This window comes from Galeopterus variegatus, unplaced genomic scaffold, assembly GCF_000696425.1.
Source record: "Galeopterus variegatus unplaced genomic scaffold, G_variegatus-3.0.2 Scaffold478, whole genome shotgun sequence".
NCBI lineage: Eukaryota > Metazoa > Chordata > Mammalia > Dermoptera > Cynocephalidae > Galeopterus > Galeopterus variegatus.
The window spans coordinates 499,624-518,182 of NW_007726589.1; the positions used below are offsets into that span (position 1 = coordinate 499,624).

Genomic DNA, 18,559 nt, shown 5'->3' on the forward strand with positions numbered 1-18,559 from the left:
TTTATAATTCACTACACCATGATATGGGGGCCAAGTACAGGTTCTAAGTTTACTGAAACTTGAATTCATGGGGTCCCCAGCACCAGTCAGTGTATTTTGAGGTTACTCAATCTTACTGAGCCTATGTCCTCATCCGTAAAAATCCTTGCTCACAACCTATTGCCTAGCAAAGCTAATTCCCAACCTCCCCAGCCCCCATACTTCTATTACACAGATCCAGCAATGTGTTGTTTCCCTCCGAATTTCAATTTCACTGATGACATTTAGACCTAACACTTCCAAGATTTGCAATAACCACCACATATAAACTCCCATTGGCTAGGCTGTACCAATTCCCACAAGATCCCACATGAATGAAGACATGGAGAAAGGACTTGCTCACCCTTTACAGTAGTCCAGGTCTCATTCACCAAAACTTGAAATCCCTATGCAAATGTACACCCAAAGCTAGACTTTTCCCGAATCATATTGCTTTATGAATAAAGGGTCGACCCGTGCCTCACTTGGGAGTGTGGTGCTGATAAAACCAAGGCCACGGGTTTGGATCCCTATATAAGGATGTCTGGTCAGCTCACTTGGGAGAGCATGGTGCTGACCCCAAGGTTTAAGATCCCCTTACCCATCATCTTTAAAAAAAAGTTATAGAGATCATGAATGGCATTATGAATCCCTGGAGACCTCAAATGTAATATTGATAAAGAGGGGAAAAAAAAAGTGTCATGTATGAGCAGTGGCTTACAAAAATGAACTAGACCAATCATTATTGGAGATTAGTTATGTACGTAATGGGAAGTTGCACTACTCTGCTGCAGGCCTAGCCTTAAAATGCCACAATTCACTGTTCAGAATTGCAAGTTTACCACTAGGTCTTGTGAATGAACTTTACAAATCCTCAACCGTTTCCTTGCTTTAAGCACAAAAAATGGAGGCCTACAGGGCAGTAACTAAGTGCATTTATGGATTCACCCATGTTTACAGCCAGCTCTGCCAGGGATGTCACCATGCAGCCCTCCTGTCTCAAGCTGAAACAAGGAACAGTGAAAAACCCCACCCAAAGAACAAAAAGCTTGTAAGGACATACTGTTGAATCTCCACTTGAAAAAGGCCACCTCTGCACTTCCAAGTTCTTGGAATTACACTAGTCTCACCACCTCCACCAAGGCCTGTCCAGCTACTAGAGTCAGACAACTGTATGATGCCAATTTTAAATACAATTTTATTTAAGACATTGCATTTTCCACTTACAATACAGTACTTATAAAGTGCAATGTTACTTCCTTTCTTTGTGCATATGTTCCATATTCAAGTATTGAGAATGCCCAGTAATTTTCTATAGCAGCTCAACTTTAGAACTGCCACAGAATTTGCTACAAATTTGGGTCTTATCAATGTTTTACTTTGTGGAACAATGCTACGCCTATACTTGGGTTGGCTTAATCAACCTCTTCAATGGTGGGCCCCGAGGAAGCACCACCAGATGGAGGAGCTCCCCCGCCAGGGAAGCCACCAGGCATTCCTCCTGGCATGCCTCCTGCACTCTGGTATAGCTTGGTGATGATGGGGTTGCAGACTTTCTCCAGCTCTTTTTGCTGATGTTCAAATTCTTCCTTCTCTGCAGTCTGGAGGGGGAAAAAAAAAAACCATTACATTCTTCAAACAGCTGGGACCTTCTTTAAGCCTGATACAACCCAATGCCACAAAACGTGGGATAGACTATTAGAACACAGAAGCATGCTATCATATTTAAACAAGGTCCTGGCTATCCAAAAATTTTGGGTCACTCAGACATCCAAGGAAGGTAGTTACCAACACATTGGAATTCTGGTGGAAACCGCGAATGTCTGGACCATTCATCATTGTGACCTTGAACCTACCAATCTGGCTCAGGTTTTGCCGAAACACATTCCCTCACCCACCATTTAACATAAATTACAAACCTGATTCTTATCAAGCCAGTTGATGATTTCATTACACTTATCAAGAATCTTCTGTTTGTCCTCATCGTTGATCTTGCCTTGAAGTTTCTCATCTTCAACAGTTGCCTTCATGTTGAATGCATAGGATTCAAGTGAGTTCTTAGATGACACCTTGTCTCTCTGCTTCTCATCTTCAGCTTTGTACTTTTCAGCTTCCTGGACCATCCGTTCAATGTCTTCCTTGCTCAAACGGCCTACGAAATTAGAATATCTTAGTTTAAGCAATTTTCTTAAAGATTTGAAAATTAAGTTCCCTGTTATTATCTCCACTAGCAATTAACTAAAGAGCACAATATTTTGGCTCGATACCCTTAGGCAGTAAAACCTGGAATACACAAACCATTATAACACCTCATCAAGACCACATAGTAGTGCCAAGCGTGCCTACTTACCCTTGTCATTAGTGATGGTAATCTTGTTCTCCTTTCCTGTACTCTTATCCACAGCAGAGACATTGAGAATGACATTGGCATCAATATCAAAAGTAACTTCAATCTGTGGAACGCCACGGGGTGCAGGAGGTATGCCTGTGAGTTCAAATTTGCCCAGCAGGTTGTTATCCTTGGTCATGGCACGCTCACCTTCATAAACCTTGGAAGGGAACAGCAGACGTTACAACAGTGGACTTAAGGTTTCTATGCTAGTTCCAGTCTTGCACAAGTCTCAACTAGGGAAGATTAGTCGCTCAGACATCCAAGGAAGGAACTTGCCAACACAAGATTTCTGGTGGAAACTACGAATGGTTTTGGAATCCATCATCATAGCGGGACAAAACTTCCCCAAGTTTTGTATGACCTCAACAGGCCAGGCAAGACATCACAGAAACATACCTGAATGAGCACACCAGGCTGGTTGTCAGAATAGGTAGTGAAGGTCTGGGTCTGCTTTGTAGGAATGGTAGTATTACGCTTGATGAGGACAGTCATGACTCCACCGGCAGTTTCAATACCAAGGGAAAGAGGAGTGACATCCAAGAGCAGCAAATCTTGAACATTTTCAGATTTGTCTCCAGATAGAATGGCTGCCTGGACAGCTGCACCAGAATGGCTGCCTGGACAGCTAGTTTAAAAAAAAAAAAAAAAAGTTAGTAAAGCCCAACACACCCTTCCACACGTCATTAACAAATCTCATTCGCTCAGACATCCAAGGAAGCTGCACCATCATTAGCTAAGCTTTTGGTGGAAACTACGAATGTTTAAGAATCATTCATCACAGCGAGTCATGCTCAGACCTCTTTAAAGAGGCAGCCCACTGAGTTAAATCTGTTCAACTAAGATTCTTACCTGCACCATAAGCAACAGCCTCATCGGGGTTGATGCTCTTATTTAGCTCTTTTCCATTGAAAAAGTCTTGTAGAAGCTTCTGAATCTTGGGGATACGGGTAGAACCACCCACCAGTACAATATCACGGATCTGAGACTTGTCCAGTTTGGCATCCCGAAGGGCTTTCTCAACTGGGTCTAGGGTGCCACGGAACAGGTCAGCGTTCAATTCTTCAAACCGAGCACGGGTAATGGAGGTATAGAAGTCGATTCCTTCATAGAGAGAATCAATCTCAATACTGGCCTGTGTGCTGGAAGAGAGAGTACGCTTAGCACGTTCACAAGCAGTACGAAGGCGTCGGACAGCTCTCTTATTCTCACTGATGTCCTTCTTATGCTTGCGCTTGAACTCAGCAAGAAAATGGTTCACCATTCGATTGTCAAAATCTTCTCCACCCAAGTGGGTGTCTCCAGCTGTAGATTTGACCTCAAAGATTCCATCCTCAATAGTGAGGATTGACACATCAAAAGTGCCACCGCCCAAGTCAAAGATCAGCACATTTCTTTCAGCTCCAACCTGCCATTAAAAATAACATGTAAATTCCTGATGGCTCAAATTTATGTTAAAATAGTCCAAATTTGATAAATAGTACATACCTTTTTGTCTAAGCCATAAGCAATAGCAGCAGCAGTTGGCTCATTGATAATCCTAAGTACGTTGAGACCAGCAATGGTTCCAGCATCTTTGGTAGCCTGGCGCTGAGAGTCGTTAAAGTAAGCTGGCACTGTGACCACAGCATTGGTAACAGTCTAGAAACAGAAAACACAAAGATTAAGGTGTAACTATTGCACTCTGTCCACAAAAAAACTTCCAGTCCCACATCAAACTGTCAATTTGGATGTGCACTTAAAAATTGTAGCAACTAGTACATTTTAACTCTGATGAAAAACAAATGGTTGGAAACCATCCCCAACAACTGTAAACTACTGCATAGTTAAACTTCTTTGCCACTTAAAATCCCGAAATATTCAGGTCAAAGAACTAGCATTCAGACTCCGGTTAGGTGGCTCACACATAATGAGCACTAATCTCACCTTCCCAAGGTAGGCTTCTGCAATTTCCTTCATCTTTGTCAGTACCATTGACGACACTTCCTCTGGATAGAAACTTTTTGTCTCTCCCTTGTATTCTACCTGGACCTTGGGCCTGCCTGCATCATTCACCACCACAAAAGGCCAATGCTTCATATCCGATTGGACAACAGCATCATCAAACCTACGTCCAATCAGACGCTTGGCATCTGTAAAACGCAAACGCAAAGTTTCATTATATCCCACCTTTCCAATAAAACCCAAAGTCCATAAATACTCAAATGACAAGATTTATAGTAGTAAATAGCTTTAACCAAGGCATGGGGACCAAAAATTCACCAAGATATATTTTCTAACACTGAAACCCATCTCTCAGTTTTTATCCCAGTTATAGAATAAATACTCAAAGATAAGCGCTCAAGTCTCAGTAAATCCCTTATAAAATGTTTCCCTTACTCCTCGGGGCTTTCTTGGCTGCCTCACATTTGATAGATTCAGTTCCTCAAATTTCTTGCCACCTAACCCTCTTAAGTTCACGCCTTAAGCATATGTAATTAGTGACTTACCAAAAACTGTGTTGGTGGGGTTCATTGCAACTTGATTCTTCGCAGCATCACCGATCAATCGTTCGGTATCAGTAAAGGCAACATAGCTTGGGGTGGTTCGGTTCCCCTGATCATTGGCAATTATCTCTACTTTTCCATGTTGGAAGACACCCACACATGAGTAGGTGGTGCCAAGATCGATGCCAACTGCAGGTCCCTTAGACATGGTTGCTAAAGAGAAAAAACCATGTGGTTTGAAAAGCTGATTAAAACACTTAGAAATACGAGTTTTCTACGTAGAACAGAAAAACCTAGCCATATTATACACGTGTATATATACATCACACTTAGTATCTCTCATCTGAGGTAACCACGTGGGAGGTTCCCAGCAAGTCATGCTGCAGTCAGGGTTACCGTGCCAACCATAGCAGAGCCCGCCCCGGGCCGAGAACCATCCATCCTGAGGGTCTGCGATGTTGCTGAGCACGTGGTCAACTGAGTGGAGCCCTCTCCCCGCCTTGCCAGAACCCTATGCTCCTGGAGTCAACACGGCTGTTTCTTTAACGACTCCAAGAAGCAACCCACGTTGGGTGCGTGCCAAGGACGGTTTCCTCTAAAAACCTAAATGAGACTGGCTTAAGCAAGAAACTGCGCAGAAGAAAGGCACTGAGTCCACTTCCCCGCGTGGCCCCAAGGCGGGTGCCGCACCCCTCCCCCATCTCAAGGGTCGCAGCGGGGCCTGGGTGGAGATGGCGCCGCCCTAGGCCTCTCTTCACGCTTCTCGACCCTGCCGCCCGCAGCCAAGGGCCGCTGCCACCGAGCCTAAACAATAAAGCTGCCTAACCCGGATGGAATGCTCACCGTGCACTCCCCCGAACGAAATGGCTACAAACTCTTCAGACTGCAAGAAGCCCACTGGGCCGAGGCCCAGGCTGCACAGCGCTCAGCAATTCTCCGAGTTTCCCCGACCAACCACTAAGGCTTAAGAAAGATAAAAATCTTACCCTGTGAATGCCCAGTTCAGCTAGCGAGGAACACACACAAACCCCCAAACTGCCGCCGCCTTCAATGAGACCGGTTTCCGCCCGCCACCCAGTCTCTTATACCCTGTCTCAGAACCTTCCAGAAGGGGCCCGCCCCTGCCCACTGCCCGTCATGGCCCCCTCGGCCAATGAGCGCCCGGCCACCTCTACAAGCTCCAATGACGAACCCTGCTCCACTCTCAGGCTCGCCCCCTCCCGCCCCCGTCCCGCCCCTCCTCGAGATGACGCACTCACCGCAGCGTTCTGGAACTTTCATGCTCGCCCCCGCTCTCCGAACGGCCCCGGGGAAAGGGAGGGTGAAGTCCACAAAGTAAAGCCCGCGCGCGGGAGTCCTCAGTCACCCCAGGCGGGGGAGGGGAGCTTCCGCTTCTGCGCATGCGCCCCGCACCTGCGCGGGCGGGAGGGAGCGGAAGGAGGAGGTGAAAGAGGGGCGGGCCGACCTGGAACTAACCAACGACAGCAGCGCTAGCCGCGATCTTGGCCCGCGCGGAATCAGAGGAGGAAGAGCGTGGGGTCGACAGGGAGGGGAGTCCAGGAAAAGAAGACGGAAGTGGAGCGAGGACAAAATGGCCGCGAAGGTTGTTGCTCCCCTCCCCCACCCGAGTCCTCAATCCTTTTCCGTCACCCCGCACGGGCTATCTAGGCCCTCCCGAGTTCCGCATACCCACATTTGGTAGCTAGCGTAGCTTTGGGCTGGGGCTGACCCCGAGGGGCTGAGGCGAAGTTTTTGGCTTCAGGGCGCTGCTACGGTATCTTGCTCAGGGGCACCTAGATGTGGGATTGGAAGGGTCTGACCTCCGCTTCTGCGCGGGGTGGGACAGGTTAGCCCGGAAGGCCCCCAGCACTCTCTTTTTGCTATGGCAGTAGTTGGCCGGCAGCCCCCGACGCACAGGTCTGAAGGGTCCAGCCTCTCAACGCACCCCAGGACACGATCCTGTGTCTGGACCCTCGGCGAAATAGTCAAACCCGGTTCTCGGAGCCCAGAGCCCTGTTCCCCTTCTCACCTCCCGCCGAGAACGGATTCGACTTCTTGGCTCAGCCCCGCGCCCACTGCCCAGGCCCCACACTTATGTGATTTGTAATAGAAACAGTGAAAAGGTAACGACTTTTTCCTGTGCGTTAGGAATCCTAGGTTTCGGCAGCCCTGTGTCCTTGATTTAGACTTTCTGAGATTTATTTCCAGTGGCTTGAGGTAGTATTTATCCTGCGTGACTTCTGTGAAAAATTAAGCGACAGGCTGTGCGAAGGTTGAGCTAGTGCCCTCGGTGGTGCCTAGAATTTTAAGTTGTGGGGTATGGCGGCAGGCATTTGGCCCTTGTCATTCTACGAGCCTGTCTCATTACCTGGCAGGCTTTCTCTGTGTCCTTTCATTCAAACAGGCAGGGCAGTTTTTATTCCTATCTAGTAAATAAGTAGGTACAGATGGGTGAAAAGATTTTTTAAGGTTACATTAAGAGAACTTTTAGAGGCGGGGCTGGAATTAGAAGGTCTCCAGACAGTGCGAAGAAGGCTGTCAGAAGAATAAGGACACCTTGTCCTTGTCAAAGCCAGTAAAGCCTGGAGACAGACTCAAACATATGAAGGAAGAATTTTCTTTTCATATTTGCCTTTTGGGTGGGAATGTTGGCTTGGAGTCCCTGGAGGTATATATACTTGGCTTCTCCCCATCTCCCAAGAAGTTAATTTTATACAATGCTTTTATGACATACAAAGTGTTTTCATTTTTTTCCCATTAATTACCAAAACAGCAGTTCTCTGAGGTGTATATTATTCACCCTCTTTATATTTTTTTTGGCGGCAAGCCGATAAAGGGACCCAAACGAGTGACCTTAACGTTATTATTCATCCTTGTATTAGGAAAATAATGAGGCCCAGAGATATTTGTGGGAACATAAACAGCTGGCTGAGCTAGAGTCAAACCTAATCCTTTTGATTCTAGATTCTTTGGTCTTTTTTATTAGTTACACTGTAGTATTATTTCCTTTCTAGGAGCACACTTAACTCCAACTTCAGGAAGAGGAAGATGTGTACTGTTGGCTGCTCCTTTCAGTTCCTTTGGTATATGCAAACTTCCTTTTCACTGAAGAGCTTTAAGTCCCAGTTTAACAAGTGCAAGTTCTTAACCACACTCTGCATTTTGCATTTTTGGAATTAACCTGTGAACTATACACAACGTTTTAGTCATTGAACTAGCGGAAAATAGAACTGGGGCCCAAATCCACTGGTCTGGGGTATCCCATCCAATAGCAGTGATTAAAGAAGCAGAACAAATGATCTTGTGTTTCTGGCCACTAAAAATGTGTTCTAGGAGTTCAACTATGTTCTTATTAAATGGAATGATTCAGAGTTTATATATTTAAAGCTCAGAATATAGTGAATGCTCTGTCTCCACTTCTTTAAATGCACAAGGTTTTAGACAGCATGTTTATTCAAGATATAAAATTAAAGTTTGGGTGCACGGGACTACAGTGGAGGAGTCTTGAGTCTAGGGCTTCTGATTGGGGTATAGGATCAAGGTTAACATTTTTGCATGCCTATCACTTGCCAAGCACTGTTCTAAGTGCTTTGCATACATTACCTCATTTAATTCTCACTGCAAATCTAAGATTTAGCAGCTGTTTCCATCCCGATTTTGTAGATGAGGAAACGGCACGAGAGATTAAATGATTAAGCCAAACCGCAAAGTCAGATTGTGGAACCTGGATTTCAAATTCTGTCTGGCTACAGTGTCTGTCCTCAAAACATCTGCTTTCTTCTGTCTAAAACACCAACATTGGGCTAGCTGGGTGGTTCAGTTGGTTAGAGCATGGTGTTACACCACCAAGGTCAGAGGGTTCAGATTCGCATAGTGGCCAGCCACCAAAAAAATAAAACACCAACATTGGTGTAAAGGTGAATTCATAATAAAATGAAGATTAGATTGTGCGACTTCTAAAAGTCTCTCATAATCCTTAACTCTATCAGACTGATCTGCCTCGGGAGTTCCTTGTCAGTATTAGTATCCATTCTTATTTTATATGTCTATTTATTGTAAACACCATGGGAGAGTGGAAGGACCAAGGAGTTTGGAGTCAGAACTGAATTAGAATTCAAGCCATTTACAAGCATTGTGAAGTATAGATAATTTCTTCAGTTTCCCTTTCTGTAAAACATTGCCTTCATGGTTGTGAGAATTAAATAAAATAACATGTAAAATGTCTAATGCTTTGCCTGTCCTTGCAGTTATTTCCCTTATTCCCTAGGATTCTTAAGTCTGTAAGTATCAGAGGGTCCAAAGTCTTTTATCAAATTCTCACAGACATGCAAGACCTATAACACATTAACAACTTCTGTCTTCTCCCTTAACACTCAAAGCTAGTCTAATAATGAAAAGGTTAAGAAAAACAGACTAGCATGCTCAGTTTATGGTGTGGGTGCAGATAGAATTTGAATTCAGAAGAAACAAGTCATTTTGGAGATAGTTACTACATAGAGTCACCAACTTCTTCCCCAAGAAGTTGGGAGAAGGGGAAGAAGGAACAAACTAAGATTTTATAGAGTCATTGCTTTGCTGTATAATTACTGGTAATTATTGAGATAAGAGTATTGGGGTACTGTTAATTGAAAAAACTTCTGGGCCGGCCCGGTGGCGCACTGCTGCAGTGCGCCTCTTGGGAGCGTGGCGGCGCTCCCGCCGAGGGTTCGGATCCCACATACAGACCGGTTCCCGCTCACTGGTTGAGCGAGGTGCGGGCACAGCACCAAGGGTTGCGGTCCCGTTGCCGGTCCCGGTCCGGTATGGGCGCGACACTGAGGGTTGCGATCCATTGCCGGACACGAAAAAAGACAAAAAAAAAGAAAAAACTTCTAAACAGATTGAGTTGCCATAATTCATTAAGAAAAGAAAAGAAAAGAAAAGAAAAAAAAAGAAAAGAAAAATGCAAATAACAAGTTTATAAACCTGGGGTAGACAGCCCTTTGAGTTCTTTCTCTTTAAAAAAAAGGTTATGGTTTAGAATTTAGTTGGATAATTTGGGCTGGCCAGTTAGCTCAGTTGGTTAGAGCATGGTGTTATAACACCAAAGTCAAGGTTTCAGATCCCACAGCTTCCAAAAGAATAAAATAATTAATTGGGTAGTATGTATTAGAATTATGTGGTGCAGTGTTACTAAATATGCATTTAAAAAAATTATTAAGGGGCCAGCCCGGTGGCGCACTGGATAGTGCGCCGCTTGGGAAGCGCGGCGGCGCTCCCGCCCGAGGGTTCGGATCCCACATACAGACCGGTTCCCACTCACTGGCTGAGTGAGGCGCGGGAGCAACGCCGAGGGTTGCAATCCCGTTGCCGGTCCCCGGTCCGGTACGGGGGCAACACTGAGGGTTGCGATCCGTTGCTGGACACGGAAAAAAGACAAAAAGACAAAAAAAATAAAATAAAATAAAATAAAAAATAAATAAATAAATAAATAAATTATTAAGCATACAAGAATGTTGAGCTTATAGTTCCTTGCTTCGAAACCTCTGATATTAAAAACAACCCTTCTTGGACCTAGTGACATGACTAAAAGATGCATTGTATGCCCTCATTGCCCAAAGACTTGAGTGTATTTACTGCATTTCATCAGGGAAATTTGAAACCAGAATGAGTTAAGCTGTTATTAATATTTAGACTTTCTAACTGCAGCCAGCTATAAATTATAAGGAAATTGAGGCTCAGATAGATCAAATACTTTGTTTAGGATTCCTAGCTGAACCTGAAGTTTTCAAAATCAGATCTACTTTATTCCGCAGCTTCTACTTTTAGGCTAGATTGCTTACCTTTTTGTTAATTTTAAACTCCTTTTAAAAAATCATCTTGGTTAGCCTCTGCACTGTGGAGAGGAGTTGCTGTATAAATTGTGCTCCTTATTGGTTATGCTCTTTATTTTTTATTAATTGAAATCTTTATGAGAGATGCTTATAAGTAGCAAAACTGATTGAATTTTCCTTTTTCATAACTTTTTCATCCAGAAGTAGTAACAAAAACAAGATTGTAAAAAACGAAAAAAAGCTCCAAATAATTATAAACACAATTACTAATAAATATGGGGTCTCTGAAGTGTTTGACCTCTATAAACATTTTTAATAAGTTGATATGCCCTTATCTTTGCAGAATCAACTGTACCTATTATTTTGTAGTCTCAATGCAGTTTATCTGGTTGCCTCTCAAAAGACCTGACAAACTAAATTTCTTATCGTTGGTGTGTTCAAGATACTTTGTGCTTAACATTCAACAAAAATTATATGTGTTACAAGATTTAACCCCATCATTACTTTACCATATAAAAACATCACAGGCAGATATGAAGTTGGAAATTATATCCAAATTTTCAGAAAACTGTAAACGATTTGGACTTATTTAACTGTGAATGAACTAAGTGTGTCTCAGGTATGGTGAAAAGCTTTAGAGCAAGGAAGAAAGCAAAGAGAAGGGAAAATCCATAGTGTAGCATGTAGGTTTGAGAATTTCAGGAATGAGAATGGCGATTAATCGAGATCTGACAGTTCTGATAGAACATAACAACATCCTGGCTGTGCTACTGACTTAACCTCTCTGAGTCTTAGTTTTTTAATTTGTATAATAAGAGTATAAATATGTCCATATAGGGTTGGTGTGAGTATGAAATTGAGACAAAATATATAATGTACTTTAGAGTGCCTGGTACATGATAATGGTTCATTAAGTGATAATTGCTATTATATTATGATGGACCTCTGTGAAGTTTTTTCCAGATTTATTTGAACCCCTTTTGTATGCTTCTTTGTTGGCACTTCACCTTGGCACAGAATACTTGTTTGGTAATTATTATTTGTTAACTTTGGTAAAGTCTTTAAGGAGAGCAATTCTGTCATCTCTTGGTATATTACTTATACTTAACATATTGCCAAGTGAGAGAAAAAAGTAGTTGGTATACATGTGACTGAAATCTATAAATAATACATCATATTCAGTCTGAGTACTTCTGTTCTATTGGCAAAAAGCTGATAAACAAATTTCCACTGCAGGTTTTGTGAGCTTCAGCCTCTCCTACAGTATCACCTTTACTTACTTATTTTTCAGTTGAGATACAGATGCATCTATATTAAATATTTGGTTTTTGTGATGCTCAAACACAGTCCCAATTGCAAGGCAACTTGGAAGTTAAAATTGAAATATAAGCAGCTTAACACCAGAATGAAACAAAATTGTATATGTCTTTTTGCAATAGCAGTTCTGAAAATGTTTTTATATAGTGTAACGACAAAGGCATCAACTTCGTTATTTTACAAATTTAAGTTTGGCTTATATATTTTATTGAAATGGTTACTTTCTAAACATCCATATCATTTCATCTGCATCTTCTTCCTACAAACATTTTCTCTTCTACCATTTAGTTATTTTATCCTTTTGTTTGTTTCATATTAAAAATCAAATTTATTTGACTTGCAAAGTCAAGGGAATATGGTTTGGAATGAGTAGTGCCTTTAACTTTATCTTAAGCCCAGAACCTGTCATATCTGGACCCAAATGTCTGACTCAAAGAGAATTGGCACTATCATTACCAAGACTTCAGCACCTTATCTCTCAGAATCTTCAATTACTTCTTAGCTCTTAGCATAATCTGTTTTGTGCATTTTTGTAGATTTCTTTTGTAAATAGGTTTCCAGAATAATTTAGATATTTAACTGGTATTTTAGTCTTCTGATAACTAATGTTTAAATAATCTAACCCTTCTTTTCATGCAAAGGAAACTGATTCCTGCTTTCAAAGGCATAGGCAGGCAACCTTAGGTTCAAAGGTAATAAATAATGATAAGAGCAAATTGCTAGTGATATATGGCTGCAGCCCCCATAATGTACTTGTTGGGCTCAGGTATTCTAGGAATGAGAATTCTCAGAATTACATAGCAGAAGTGATAACGTTGCCTGGATACACACTGTCTGAAGAATAAAAATGTAGTCAGAGGAAGGGGTTTTATATCTTACAGTGAGACAGTATTGGTATAAGAAGCATTCCAAATATGTCATTCTTCTTAAATTAATTGCAGACACGCTTTATGTTACTTCCTCAATGTCTCTCATTTTTCACCTTTTTTAGAGGAAGACATAGCTCAGTTTAAAGCTTTTACCCAAGGATAAACTCCAAGGGACTTTAAAAAGAAATGTGTTTGCACTATATGAGAACACTATTTTGAGAATTAAATGTAGGATTGAAAAACCAGAGACATGGGGCAGAATCCCTGGTCAGCCTTTTCCCTTTAAGCATCTGATTCCCATTTTAGAAACAATGCTTTCATCACTATATTCAGCATTACTTTTTCTTTCCTCTAGCCTGCTTTCCTTTTCATAATAAATATTCTGCTCTTCCAATAGTGATCAGTTGACATTTGTGCTAGGATACTTGAAGGGCTATGTCAGGTTTAGCATTCATGCCATAATAATCATAGTAGTCAAAACTATTAAAAAGGCAAGTTATTGGAGCCTGCTGCTTTCTTTTTATTTCTCAGACATCCCTCTTCTCCCATGTATCAGTTCTTCCAGTAGTTATCCTGGTGAATCCTTTCTGCTAATTCTTTCCAAGATGCTGACAACTAAAATGTTACAGGCTCTAGCCCAGCCCTCTCTGCCACCCAGTAATTATTCTCACCATCTCTTCCCGAATGCTAGTTCCTTTTCCTTCCAGCCCAGACCTAGACTTCCTTGGAGGCTGAGGCTGGGAAAATACTGAATTTCTTTCTGTTTCACCCTTTTGGGAGGGAATAATTATGGCACATACTTGTAATACCTCTAGGAAATATTGGTATCCCCTGATCTTTTCAATAACATAAAGCCTAGAATCATCAAAAGTCCCAGATTTACATCCTTCTAAAATGAAAGCAATGAAAGAAGCTCCAAGTTTGGTCCAATACTAAACTTCCTTATATGGCCCCCTTACATATGAAGAGAAAACTGATCTAATCTTCCTTTCTAATCTAGTAAATCTTGAAATTCTGGTTTCACATATTCTCAGAAAGAAGAGACTATAATAGTATGACAGGTGATCTTTTAGTGTCTTTGGAAGATCTCTTTCTCTAAGACATATTTGCAAGGACATTGTTAAATGGACATGTAGTGAGTGTTTTCTTCCTTCACAGATATCCAGCAGGGAAGTCCTTAGAGGCATCTGATTTGAGGGAAAATCCACAATTGCTGCAGTATATACGGTTTTTTTTGGTGGCCGGCCAGTACTCCAGTATATATTTCTGTTTGTAAGCAATCCTCTGAATATCATTAAGATGGAAAGCTTTTCACAGCCTGCTTGTCACACATTTTGGACTCCTTTTTTTAGTTCTTATTTTAGGGTTTAATATAAGTAGGAAGATTAGTAGTAGACAGAGTGGTAGAAACGCAGTCATTCTTCTCCATCTCCCACTATTTGAAATCCCCTTGAAATTATTATCCAAACCTTATGACAAATGAAGTCAAATCACAATAGAAGAGACATGTTTCCTTTCTAGGAGTTTCTTAGAAGCAATTAGCCCAGTACTTGGTGCATATAGGTGTTAATATAAGGCTGTGGGTTCTGCTTGACTATATGAATAATCACAATAATCCAGTAGGTTTGCAGAAATGCATAGAAAATTTACAAACAACATCCCATTTCTTCCTGACAACGGTGAATCCAAAGCATTGATACAAAACATCCCTGCTTTCCCCACTCTGGTCTAAAGGTACTGCGAGATGCCTTTTTGGAGATGATCAGTGTACATCCTTTTGCTTGTTTGGTGTCATATAAGGAAAGTGCTCATCTGTATCTGTTCCATGCAATGCTGACTGCTACTTAAATCTGGTTGGAGGGGGTTGTGTGGCTGGTGTCTGAGCTCCAGTGACTAGAAGAGTCCTAAGACCCCAACTCCTGGGAAAGCATTGGAGTCAAGTCCATTCTAGTTCAGAAAGCTTGGAAGGCTCTGCTGTGGCTGGGGATCATGCTGGGTGTTGTTTCTGCTTTGGTCAGAGTGGCATGGTGGACTTTCTTTGGCTCAGAACTTCTCACCTCTGCCCCCACTAGGCTGTATGCCTGGGTGGACAGTCCTGGCTGGGGTGCTGCTTCGGTTGACAGTGTCCGCTGGCTGCGGGAGGCACTATTTGCCGTGGAGCGAGTAGAGGCAGAACCAGAGTGTGAGCTCCGAGAGCCTGAGGAAGAGGAGCTAGGTTTCACAAGGCGGGCTTTTGGTGCTTCAGCATCTTCTCTGAAGAGAAAAAAAACAGCAAAGAAAACTTTAATACTGGTAGGACTATGATAGTTTCCACTATGGTTGCCTCTTTCTGAGGTTTCCCAATGAATTCATCAAGCCATATACGTCAAATAGTACCATTGGAAAGCAGCCATTTAGGGAAATGGGCACTTCTCATTTCTTAAGACTCAATGCTTGGCTTAGGCAAATATTTTGTTAGCCCAGAGGTCAACCCTATTACACTGGGGAGAGTATGATCTCACCACTGAAATGGTCTAAACAGCACTCCAGTTTAGGGTTTGTTTACATAAGCCCTTTCATGGCTCATTGGCTATACCTGTTCTTTGTTGTATGCACTTTATAAATGGAAGTTAATCAGAAGTAATGTAAAGTTGAACTTCTAAGTCTCTGAGGAGAGTTACTTTCATAATAAAGTCAAGATAAACCAGACCTTCTGTCTTTAGGCTGGAACTTCCTACCTACCAGAATAATCCTTTTAATAGATTCATGATTAGAGGAAACTGGGGATATTTACACTGACTGAGCATTATGGAGCTGGCCCTAGAAGAAGCCCAATAGAAGTGGAGATCTGAGGAGGTTTACCGAATTTCATTAGGTCTCTCTTCTTCCTCATATCTTTCTTTGTCTTTCCTTCGGATTAGCAGCCACACCAAGAGGAAAATCAGCAGGGCTCCAGCCACTACGCCTGTTACTGCTCCTGCAACCATGCCGATGCTTTGTACATCTATTTTCTCAGAAGCAAAAGCACAAATAAAACCAAACATAAGCTAGGAAATACATGAACTCAACATGAGCCATGGACAGAATGAATATTTTTAGGTCTTTATATCTGTCTTCCTCAGTAGTACCCCATTACCTTTTCTTGTTGCATGACTATCTCTCTTGATAGTTTTGTAATTGTAGTTAGTGAATCACAGACCACCAGCAGTTGGCCCAGATTTTAGTAAATGTCTTGATTGGTTTAGATGCTAAAAATGGAGCTGGGAGAGTTACTGTATCATGTTCAAAGATTTGATAGGACCCTAATAGGATGACGTTTGGATGGTCCTCTGGCTCTGCCAACTTCCTTGCTAACTTCTCTCTTCTCCCACAAGTAAAATAAAAAGCAATATAACCTACAATGTTAGTAGACTCTGTGTTGTATTAGCCAATGGATCCTAGAAATTCAGAAGTCAAGGTAAATGTGATTTACACATTAGTAACACACACTTTTTCATTCATACACCAAATATTTATTAAGTGCCTACCCTGAGCCAGGCACAGATCTAGGCACTGGTGAAGACAGGCAAGGTTTCTGCTTTTGTTGAGTTTACGTTCCATAAGGAAGAAAGCACATGGTAAACAACTAAAGATAGTTTCAGGTAATGGATAAATTCTGTGAAGGCAAAAGTGTTTGAGTGATATTTTAGGTGGGGAATGGGTACCCACTTAAGTTTGGATAGTCAGGACTCTGAGGAGGTGATGTTTGAGTTGAGATATAAAAGACTATCTTGTGGGGCCGGCCCGGTGGCGCACTGGATAGTGCGCCACTTGGTAAGCGCGGCGGCGCTCCCACCCGAGGGTTCGGATCCCACATACAGACCGGTTCCCGCTCACTGGCTGAGCGAGGCGCGGGAGCAACACCGAGGGTTGCGATCCCGTTTCCGGTCCCGGTCCGGTACGGGGGTGACACTGAGGGTTGCGATCCGTTGCCGGACACGGAAAAAAGACAAAAAAAAAATTAAAAAAAATAAAAGACTATCTTGTGATGTCTAGGAATAGAGAATTCCAAGCAGAAGAAGTAGCAAGTGTGATGAATGTGAGTGAATCTGGAGCATACTGAGCAAGGGACAGTGTGGGGAGATGAAGTCATAGAGGCAGGAAGGGACCAGCTAACACAGGGCCCTATAAGCTGGGCAAGGATTTTATTGTAAGAGCAATGTAAAACTAACATGACCCAAATTACATTTGAGAATGGCTGCTCTTGGGAAAATGGATTGTGGAGAGGTAGGAAAGGAAGCAGGAATACCAGTCAGGAGGCTTACAATAGTGCAAACTAGAGATGATGGTGAATTAGACTAGGGTAGAAGTAATGTACATAGAAACAGGTAGATAGATATTGCTTGTATTTTGGAGTTACAGTCAACAGAATTTGCTGTTTATTCTTGTTCTACTATCTTTATAAAAACTAAATGACCTTGTAATATAAAAATTCATTTTTTAAAGAAATTGGGCTTTGAATATCTTTAAGGTCTCAAAGGACTGGAGTTTATTTTACCTGAGCAATTTCAATTAGGGAATGCTGTTTCCCCAGTGTTCCACCCCCAAGATCACCTAATCTAGATGGACTGTCTATTAATAGAAATTTAGGTTGCTTTCAGTTCACAACTGAAAATAATTTATTATTTTCCATATATATTTGCACACTTTTGGAATGTCTCTAAAGGATAAATTCACAGAAATATTGCTGGATAAAATGGAATGCACTTTTCCGTCTAAAGCAAAATGGATCACTAATTGTGGTATGCTCATACAATGAAATACTGTAAAACAGTGAGAATGAACATATTATAGCTACAGGCAACAACAGTGATGAATCTCAAAGACATAGTGTGGAGTGAAAGAAGCCAAACACAAATGGAGTGATTCCAGGGAAAAGTAATCCGTAAAGTTAGGGATCGATCTGGATATGGAGGAGTGGTGAGAAGTAGTGGCAGCTTCTTAATCATGATGCTAGTTACACAGGTATATTCACTTTGAAAATCTATTGAGTTGTACACTTAAGATTTATGCACTCTTCTCTGTGTGTTTTACTTCAATAAATCTACCCCCCAAAATCTATAGATGAAGCTAAATTGTGCCACCAATTTATACTCTAGTCAAAAATATAAAAGCGCCTGTTTCTTCAAAACCTTTCCAATAATTGGTACTACATTTTTGATCTGTACTAATCTGACAGCTTAAAATAAAAGGTTGGGCCTTTTTGTTCCTCTTATTTATGTTTATTGACCATTTGTATTTCTTCTATCAACTGTCAAAGTCATTAGAAAAATCTGAAACTTGAAAACAGTCCAAAAAAAAGTACAGTGCTTGGCAATTTACAATTCTGTAGGGGCAACTTCTAAACCTCTGTCCAGTAGAGATGGAAATAATTGCTGTTCCAGTTAAACAGATGACCCAGAAATTACAGTCTGTGATTCTATAGGACATTAACCAGTTTAATGTCTAACCCAGCAATCTTAACATCTTTATGTTAAATTGTCTCTGGATACCTAACTTCTTAAATGCTCTTAGGACCAGTTTTAACTAGCTCCCTTATTAAGTAATGAGTTAAATAAAATATTTATTTGTCAGAGTCAAGATTTTACCTTTTTAAAATTATACTTCAATAACATTCTGTGCCCACTTTGGTTTAGTTATTTTCTCACT

The 18,559-nt window shown here is 41.7% G+C and overlaps 2 protein-coding genes across 2 annotated transcripts in view; both read right to left on the reverse strand.

Annotated features, from left to right (window-relative positions):
* Positions 1-1,193: 1,193 nt before the first annotated feature.
* HSPA8 (heat shock 70kDa protein 8) lies at positions 1,194-5,981 on the reverse strand. Its single transcript, XM_008569218.1, has 9 exons — positions 5,880-5,981; positions 4,897-5,106; positions 4,334-4,539; positions 3,896-4,048; positions 3,260-3,815; positions 2,807-3,009; positions 2,369-2,567; positions 1,938-2,170; positions 1,194-1,619 (listed from the first exon to the last, which is right to left on the reverse strand). The coding sequence occupies exons 2-9, from the start codon at positions 5,099-5,101 to the stop codon at positions 1,434-1,436; spliced, it is 1,941 nt and encodes a 646-aa protein (XP_008567440.1). The 5' UTR covers positions 5,102-5,106; positions 5,880-5,981; the 3' UTR covers positions 1,194-1,433.
* An 8,762-nt stretch (positions 5,982-14,743) lies between these two features.
* CLMP (CXADR-like membrane protein) overlaps positions 14,744-18,559 on the reverse strand; it is a 96,704-nt gene continuing 92,888 nt past the window's right edge. Inside the window, exons 6-7 of the mRNA XM_008569217.1 lie at positions 15,734-15,875; positions 14,744-15,145 (exon numbers count right to left, since the gene is read on the reverse strand). Of these exons, the coding sequence (XP_008567439.1) occupies positions 14,845-15,145; positions 15,734-15,875 (443 nt within the window). The 3' untranslated portion in view covers positions 14,744-14,844. The remainder of the gene's footprint in view (positions 15,146-15,733; positions 15,876-18,559) is intronic.